The sequence below is a fragment of the Haplochromis burtoni genome, unplaced genomic scaffold, assembly GCF_018398535.1.
Source record: "Haplochromis burtoni strain Fernald_Lab_line unplaced genomic scaffold, NCSU_Asbu1 Contig_90, whole genome shotgun sequence".
In the NCBI taxonomy this organism is placed as follows: domain Eukaryota; kingdom Metazoa; phylum Chordata; class Actinopteri; order Cichliformes; family Cichlidae; genus Haplochromis; species Haplochromis burtoni.
In genome coordinates this window covers 797734-807484 of record NW_024582451.1, presented here as the reverse complement: position 1 = coordinate 807484, position 9751 = coordinate 797734, and the positions used below count along the sequence as shown (strand labels likewise).

Below are 9751 nucleotides of genomic sequence, written 5' to 3'. Positions count from 1 at the left end.
TGTAGAAAACAGTCATTGTCATAATCATTGGTCAGTTCTTTTATTTAGTCATTGACATTGACTCACAGACATAGCACCACCTAGCGTTGACAGGAAAGTAGCATTATCGTCATAAACATTGTTAGATATTAGCGATATTTTCACTTTAAACTATACAGCAACATGACTTATGATTACTGGGTGTTCTCCAGTGGCACTTAGTGGGCACAGGAAGTCATGCATTAAGTTTTATAATCGGCTAATTTCTAAACATATATTTTAAATCTTCCAGATGTGGCTTTTCCCATATGTCACTGAATTGTTCAGAAAAAGTAACTCTGAGACTTTTGTGAAGCTTTCTTTGTGGGCTCATGATCGTGATTATTGGACCATTAAAAAGCTAATAAAACATAATGGAGTTGCATCATTCACCCCTACTTGTGCTGCAGCTCCTTTTTATGACAGTCACAAGCAATAAACATGTAGACCATGTAATAACAGAAGCGAGGGTGGTTTTACAAAGTCATTCTCAAGATAAAGTATCCTTGAAAATACAAACTTGTTACATTTCAAATGTTTTGCAACACCCGACATAAAACCCGACTAGCCTCAAGTCTTCCATATTGTAGTCTCCATTAGCAGAAGAAACAGGATCTAGCCCTCTGGCACACGCGCAGATTGTCACTCACACTATTAACACTGATGCGGATAAACATAAACACCACCATCCTAAGAATAACTTCCATTTTTCCCCAAAGAATGATGTTTATTTCTCAGCTGCTCTTCAGTGTGTTCCTTTTTTTTTTTTTACAGCCGCGTGAATAATGTTTACATCGCCCACCGGTGACTTTACCCTGGAGAGATCTGTTGTCCCATGCACCTGGACAGTTCATCACCCCAGCTGAACAGATATGTCCCAGAGCACCCGAGGAGAAACTGAGATCAAATGACCGTGAGTTCCCGGTGGCCCCTAATTAAATTGTTGTTGGATTCCTCGCTTTGGAAAAAAAAAAAGCATTAGTATTTATGGATAGCTTTTAGGTGGTGCTAATGGTAATCTAATTTTCAAAATGGCTTTTCTAAATTAAGAGGATGACACAGAGGCAGAGTTAGAGGTCTGATGTAAGTTAGAGGTCTAATGTGTGTTAAAAGCCTGACTGGGGGCCTCATTAAAGACTTGCTTGACAAAGTGTTTGCTTTCTCTCAGCTGACAGGGTACTGGTGTTGTTAATAAATCAGACAGCAGTTTAGTGAAGTGTTTTAATGAAAAGCGAAAAGACAGCGACAACATTAAGATTTATTGAGACGTGCAAAAAACACACGGAGCTGTTGTATTTAATCTTCCCAAACACTCTTACTTGTTCTGTACCGTCCGATAACTACAACAAGAAAGCAATTATATAGAATATAATAAGGATTTTATAAATCATTTAAATAACAGTGTATAGACTCCTAGATGGTGGGATGCAAACAGATACAACAAAAAAGGAGCAATGTTTGTATAAAAAATATTATTTAAAACTTAAATTGTCTTTTGGTATTAGTTCGATATGAGATTTAATAAAAATATATAGTACTGCTAAAAAAAGTCTTCAGCTGCTCCTCGTGTCTTTATATTTTGCTAGGAAAATGGGAAATAAGTGCAGCAATTTATTAGAACATGCAAATAAACATGCAATTTATACATGAGCTTAAACGTCAATATATGACCACCTTTATTCTTTGTCACAGCCTGATCTCTCTTTGGCAAACATTCTTGTAGTGTTCCTTTCCAGGAAGTGTTCTCCAGGCTTCCTGAAGGACATCCAATACTTTTCTTTGGATGTTGGCTGCCTTTCCTTCTGTTTTTTTGTCAAGATGATCCCACACTGCTTTAATAATGTTGAGGTCCCGACTCTGGGGAGGCCAATCCATGACTCATACTGTTCCATTGTGTGTGTTTTCTCTTCAGGTATGCTTTTACTGCATTGGCAATGTGTGTGGGATCATTCCCATGCTCAAAAAATGGAGTACCAAAATCTGATACATTTCTGCATTCATAATTCCATCAATTTTGAGAAGATCTCCAACCCCACTGGCTGAAATGGAGCCCCAAACCACGACAGACATACTCACTATTGTATCTATCCCCCAACCTCGTCATTACATACTGATGATGATTTAAACCATAAATGTCAAATCTCTCAGTCTTTTCTCCTTGTTTCCCTTCCTCAAGATCTTTTTCATAGACTGAACTAAAGAAATAGACACAAATTTGTTTTTGTGATAGACTACTAATAAAAAGTGAAAACAACAACAACAACTTGTTACTATGTTGTCTGTGTAGGCACACCCGTGGCTCATTCCTTGAGTTAGGTGCCAAGTCTTTGTTAGGTCATTCGGGCTCAGAGCTGAAATAATTACTGGTTAGGTAGAATGATTGGGAAAAATCTGAAAGACTTTTAGAAAAGGTCAAGAAGGATTACTTAAGACCACTTTAAAAATAATTATAGGGATGTCTGGCTCCTTGAAAAGAAAATCTAAAGAAATGAGGGGTGAATGACGGGTTTATTATGCACAGTGCTGTGCATAATAAAACGTATTATTAATAATAATAATAATAATAATCATCATCATCATCATCATTATCATAATATAATATAATATAATAGTATTAATAATAAATTAAGAAAAGTTTAATCAAAATGTCATATTTATTAACAAAAGTCCAGATAATAACTCACCCTCTGTTAGAAACCCAGAGCTATTTCCGTCATTAACTCCATTTCCCATAAGGCACCGCGGCCTTTTAACGTCATTAATGTGCGCATAGCTGAGGTGGCGTTTGAGAAGAGGTAAACAAATCGGATTATTTTTGAAAAGATTTGATGCATTAAAGGTCGAAATTAATGATGAATTGTTATTAAGTCTGTTGCGTTTTTACAGCTGTTCTATTCTAATCATCCAGCTGCTGTTTGTCTCTCGCGTGCGTTGTAGCTAAAACGGCTAGCACGTTGCATTTACAGTATGCTAAAGCTAAGCTAATCCAACGCTTTCCCTGTCAGGTTGTTCTCTGGCTGTTCCCCTGAAATCCCGTCGGCAGCTTTCATCATGACCAAACTTCTGCAGTGGCTGTTCGGTGTGTCGCTGCTGGGAGCACTCTGGGCTTTGGTCACTTTTGACCTGTTGGACCTGAGCCTCCCGCAGACTTACAGAGAGGTCGCCTGGCCGATGCCTTTCTACCTGCTGATTTCATTTGGCTGCTACTCTCTGGCCACTGTGGGATACAGGGTGGCCACCTTCAATGACTGTGAGCAGGCGGCGAAAGAGCTACAGGAGCAAATAAAAGAAGCCAAAGAGGACTTAAGGAGAAAAGGTTTAAAAATATAGAGATTAAAAGGGCGCTATGTGTAAACTTCTGGGACTGAGAGGAGAAAAGCACGGACTATTGTTTTATGCACATAATGTGTATTCCTGAAAAAAAGGGTCTTGTTTAGGAAACATCTTCCTGAACATCAGGATTCTCATTCACGACTGTGTTTTGTCAATTGGCTGTTTATCCAGTATGTTTCAGAAAATGAGGAAAGAGCCACACTGATACATTTTTGTAAATTTCGAAATATATAACTTTTACTAAGCCAATCCGCATTACCTCAGCATCGTAGGACTCTTAGTTAAAAACTGCAGGACATGCAGAAACATTTTGGAAGTGATGACGCAAAAGCCAGCAGTCGCTTTCTGATTGGGCAACAAAAGTTAAGCCAAAACATGTCAAAGCTTGACTCTGTTCTCCAAACCCACAGTTTCTGCCTTTGATAGATAATACCCTGGCTTTCTTATGCTTTTGCATTATATTCAGTCACACTTACACCTGATTGTGGGTCCAACTAAAGAAATCTTTGGGCTTTCTTTATGCCATTGCTGTTATTCCTCTGCAGTAATTCCACCCTTCTGATTGGTACCCTTGCCCAGCGTGTGTAATTGGCACTTAATGCAGACGTAGATCATCTCTAAAACTGCTTATTCAGGCAAAGTCAAAGATCTTTAAATTAAAACGCATTACTGTGGCTGAAGCCTGAGAAATGAGTAGTTTAATGAATGTTTTTCTGGTTAACCCATAAATGTCAAGAACGGAGGGGGAAAGGGTTTTGTAGCAGAGTTTATATCCAGCATCATTTTTGCTCTAATCTGTTTGTGTAATGTGGTTTGACTGATTAGCACATCTTACACCAGAAAGAAAGTCGAAACAGTGAACACACATGGTGGTGTCTTTGGCTGTTAACTCCATACGGTTGCTTTCATGTTACTCTTTATGCTAAATTATCATCTGTACACAGTTGCTGTTCACTGCAATGCCAACAAACGCTCACATTGCACCAATCTGATTAAAGACCGCTTCCACTGGGAGATCTCAGATGCTTTCAATCAGCCTCGGCTCCAGAGTAGCGCAGCACATGCTGGACCTTGTTGCGTTCGTCTGGAGATTGTTGATTGTCGCTGTAGGTGGATTAGATTTTATCTGTAAAGGAATGTACATTCCATTGTCCAGTTTGAGAGTTGTACCCTGAAGGTAACACTGAGAATTCATTAAATCTATTTTCCTCATTTTTATTTGGTCTAGAAATGTGTCTTTGTTGGTTTGAATGAGTATATGCATGAGTGCTTTTGTGTATGATGAATTCCTGCCTGGGGGCTTATATCAACTGTTCAATGCCTCCCTCTGTGTGAAAGACTGATCTGTATCTGTCTGTCGTAGTTAATGACGAACTATACGCTACACAGCAGTTCCACGTCTTCCCACACAGAAGTTTGGTTCATAAATTGGAAAAAAAAAAGTACGCTTAAGTCTGTAGTTCTGAACTAAATGTGATTTTGGCAGTTGCAGTTCTTTTGTGAAAGCCTTAAAAAGGCTGCCTCTGCTCATTTCCAGTGAGTGCCTGCTGCGCATAAACAAAGCGTAGCCTGGCCAAAGGCATCATTATAGTGCTTCAAAAGCTCCCATAACTTCTGAACAAATGCAAAAGAGTTGGCAGTTCTCTCTGTGCAGGCTCTGCCCGTTGTGCTGTTTGGCTGCAGCCCCATCATGCCTTGCAACGTCACCCCCCATGAATGTCTGCAAGCTGTTGCTGGAGCAGACTGGATGAAAGACAAACCTCTCATTTACCAGAAAATCTTCTACTTTGGCATATACACCAAAGGCTTCCCTCTGTATGCCGTTATGTTCTTACTCGTAGCCACATGTACAGTAGTTGATCACTTTCCTTTGTTTTCACTCTCCCCAAATCCAACTTTGAAGACGTTGGTTGTTGGGATGAAAGTATATCTCGGAATGGGCCAAAGATGTTAGATAGGTGAACAGTGCAGGGAGTTTTGTGCCGTTTTATCCCTTCTTCAAAACATGCAGAAGATAAGCTCCATTCCTGACTTTTGCATTTACGTAACAGCAAATCTATGTAGGTGTAATCTGATTCAGAGATAGAGATAGAGACGAATTACATAAAATACTTTAATGCTCTTTTAAAACATCTCTGTGCGATTCATTTGTCCTAAATGTGAAGTGATTGCCATCAAAACCGCTGCTTTTTGGTGCTTAAGTGGCAGTATTCACAGGAGAGGATGCACCTGATAGAGTAAAGTAACATGACACACTGTGCAAAATCTATAATAATGATTGCACAGTAATTCATTTTGTCTGTCTGCATACTCTTTTTGGCTTAGAGGTGAGAGCTTCGCTCCTCTCGTGAGAAATATGTGGAGAGCTTCCTTTGCATTTCAATTGACTTCTTAAAGATTCAGCTTTGTCAACTTTGAGAGCTGTTATTAGAGAGTGCATTTTAGAGGAGCAGCAGTAACAGGCCTTAAATTGTTACCTGGGCTCTGCAGCTGCCAGATGACTGGAGGGGAAAAAAAATGAAATCGAGAGCTGATTATCCTCTGTCGCTAGTCTGAAGTTGTGACTCGAGTTTCATTATTGTTCCTCCACCGTTAGCTTTTCTCGAAGAACGATTTAAAAAAAATAGGAAAGGCAGGTTCTTTTTTCTGTAGAACTACATTTCATTTTATTCTTTGCTCAATTTCCTGGCTGTGCTGTGCAGGTTTACTGTATGTGCACCAGGGGAAACAAACACGGGTGACAATTAATGTGTCATGAAAAAAACAACACTTAACATCTGCCAAAACTTTGAATTAGCAGGGAGACAACAGTAGGGCAAACTGTGATGGGGATGTACTACTTTAGGTACCAGTGATACAAATAGAAAATGTGCAAAGAATTTTACATCACTGGAAAACTTCTCAGCACTGTGCAGTTGGCAGTAAGACTCTAAGATTGAATTTTACAAGGCAAACAGCAGACATACAGCATCTCCATTCTTTTACATGTAGGTAGTCATGAGATGTTTCTTAATAATATACAGCTTTGTCTCATCACCACATGCCTTTTCCATGCAGGGCTACTAGCAATATAAACATGGCTATGGTAAATAAAAATGTAGGCGTAACGTGACTGCTTACATATTTTACTTTTATCCTTAAGGAAATCAAACCTTTGCAAAGCCCTATGATCATTGTATCACCTACATTAGCAGATCTCTTTAAGACCTCAATGTGATCTGCAGTATTAGAAATTCAGATTTGAGATTCTGCTCTCTTTCACACTGAAGATACGAAGCCATGCATTATTTAAAGTAGCTATTCAGTCTCGTAATACAAAGTGGATCATTCCGTAGACTTGTTCATGTGTCAAAGTCAACTAAAATCTCTGTGTTGTAAAGTGAATAAGTGGAAAACTTTAAATCCTTTTGTTGCGGTTTTTGTGCAGGTGATCTTTGGGGTAAGAGAGCCGCTTTCCAGCTTTTCATAATTGGTATGTCTGACAGTAAGAGAGGCTGGGAAAGATGACAAAAGTGCACAGAGTGTTCTTCACCTTCTGCTCCAAAGCCGCAAGGTGAAAAGCATCGACCAAATTGTGTGAGGAGCCAAAAAAATTGGAGGAAACCTAATGGGGACTGAGGCAGACGGTGAGAAGGGGCCAGGCCACGGGGTTGTGCCCACAGCATGGCCCCACTGAGACCTTCAGACACTATAAAAAACATTTCTAGAGACACTCTGTGACACTGCTGGGAGCAAATCCATTTCGACAGGCTGAGAACCAAGACTGAAAAATGATAGGTTATCATTTTTCCTGCACAGAAAAGACTTCTTTTTCCCCACCCACACATTTCACAGCAAAACCTCAAACCCATCTAGAGACGGACAGAAAGAGAGATGGAAATGGAGTTATTGAGGGCTCAGAGCTGAAAAAGATGGAGATTTGATACATTTGATACAGATACAGAAACTGTGAGGAGCGGTAATAACGGGACGAGAGTCACTTGGGGACAAATTGAAACAGGAGATAGATACAGAGAGAGCGAGTGAATTAAAAACGCAGAACAAAAGATGTGTGAAAGTACGAATGAATAAAAATGGGTGAAAATGACTAAGTGACGCCGACAGGAAACCGAAGCATGAGCTGGAACAAAACAGATGACCCTGGCAGTGGTGACGGAGAGTGTATGACAGGGCTTTTCGGGAAGAGAAGACCACACCCCAACCGCTGCTGATGGCAGGGGACCAAAACGTGTCTCAACTGGTCCTGAGACGCCATCTTATTCTGTAGAATCAAGGTGTTTTCTCCTTATCGGCCCTATCAGTCTCTCCCTGCTAATGCTTTTGCAGGCACTAAAGCAGAAAAGAGCATAAAGGGCACTTTAAACAGCGCTGCTGCATTAAAAATACATTTAATCCTAATATAAAGTGCATCATTACTGCATAAAAGGAAGGCGAACACTGCTTAAAAAGTCACTCATGGGTCAGCTTACTGTTCTTTCACTGCTGCGTTGATACTTACAGGACACTGGGTTGCCAATCTAGGGCAGTGTGAATGCGTATAAATGCTGCAAATAGCTACAATAACATTAGGTAACCTCCCAGAGGTCCTGTAAGCTAGATACTCCTGGCTCTTGTTAGAAGTAACATACGCTAGCAGGCAGACAGGGACGGATCATCGTGTGTCCTGCTGATAGGAGGCTCGACTAAGCACAGATATGCAGAGACAGACCAGCTGGCCATGCCAAGCCTGCTCTGAATTGTGTCCTCTACAGCCTCCACCCAGGTTTTAGGGTTGCACACTGCTGGCAAGTCCTCACTTTGTTGAAGATAAATTGATAAATCCAGTCCATTTTTCTGCTTGAAAAGAAATATTTCATTCAGTTGCACCAGATTGCAGCTCTTGTGTATTGCCATTATATTGGCAACTTTTGCTATTTGAGTTGCATTGCCAAGCGTTTATCTTTCAGAAATATTATTATTTGTCTGTGATTTCTTTTCATTTAAAACTACCAGTCTGTAGATGCGCTGTGAGGCTATGCTCGCGCAAAGCGAGGCTTTGAATTAAATAGAAACTCATATAAGATTGCTGTGTGTCGTGCTAATATTTGGTAATTAACGTTAAACACAAAGTATATTAAAGTCATTTGTTTTGCAGGTATTTTTTTCCCTAAATTAAAAGTACAACAAATTAAAATTGTGACCTATTTCTTATACTAGAGGAAAAGTTATGAGTTCAGTCATTATGATTCATCCTGTGGGTGAGAATTCATTTAGATGTGAGCTGTTACATCCTAATTCAGAGCATTAGCATCCTGCTGCTGGTTTCACCAAAAATACTGGATTGTTTAATTACACCTACCACTGCTCTGCTTCAAAGACAGCTTGTATAAAGTATAATTACAGTTTAGGAAATGGAATTTATTGGAAACAGTTTTTTTTTAAATGCAGGTGGTTAGAAAAGTCTTTGAGGATATTAGAAATACACCAGAAACATTGTTTTGTGTTACTGTTAATCTATTGATTAAATGATGACTGGCTCTGTAACTCGAATTTAATGAGAAAGGTCCCAAAATGAGGCTGTTGTATATCCTATTGAGGTTTTCATACGATTTGGTAATGGAAAACTTAAACACTCATATCGCTGATAAGATACTGCAATGTGAACTCAATCTAAGTATTCAATTCACAGTAGTTTAGCTCTTCTGCAGAAAACGTGGTAACCAACATGACTGAAGTGGACACTGAGCGGATGAACCCATGCAGGTCAGATTTTAGGAAGTGCCCCTTACATCTCTTTGAAACCTAAGGGAGGTCATTCATCAGTTTGTGCAGCTGGTTTTAAAGCGTGACCCTAAACTCAAAAATCGCAAAACAAATGAAGATGTGTTGAGGATATCGTGCACTCACAGTCAGCTGCCCCAGTGTGTGAGATGAGTTCATTGATCTACTTCTGCACCGACCGATGATGTCTCTCCATTTCCTCCGTGTGTCTTCTGCTTTGACTTGAAAATCTAGGACAGACTATTTTGCACTTTCATAACTGCAACTACATTTTTCTGTCAATGTACTATGCATATACGGTGCCAATCCTGCATGGAATAAATGTAAGGGGCAAAATTTTACTAAAAATATGGAATAAAGCCTCTAAATGTCTCTTGTATTGACGCATTTGACTGAACTTTTTCATTTTTATTTCTGTAAACTGATAGGTGTTGTCACACCTTATTGTAGTTTAGCTTCAGTTGCTTGTACTTAATCTTTCTGGTCTGTAAATTTGAGCTTTAAAATCCATGTAGTTTTTTTTCTCCAAGGTCTGTAAAGTCATTGTTCCTGCTGTTTGTGCAGCACGTTTGCTCTAGTTATCTACTGACTCCCCTTACCGTTTCTTATGGTGTTTAAAGATTTCACCCTTGCTGTTCGC

At 39.6% G+C, this 9751-nt stretch overlaps 1 protein-coding gene across 1 annotated transcript; it reads left to right on the top strand.

The window, feature by feature from the left end:
• The first annotated feature begins 2720 nt into the window (after positions 1–2720).
• Positions 2721–4569, top strand: dpm3 (dolichyl-phosphate mannosyltransferase subunit 3, regulatory). Its single transcript, XM_005927603.2, has 2 exons — positions 2721–2813; positions 3024–4569. Exon 2 carries the CDS (start codon positions 3070–3072, stop codon positions 3346–3348), a length of 279 nt encoding a protein of 92 aa, XP_005927665.1. The 5' UTR covers positions 2721–2813; positions 3024–3069; the 3' UTR covers positions 3349–4569.
• Positions 4570–9751: the final 5182 nt, after the last annotated feature.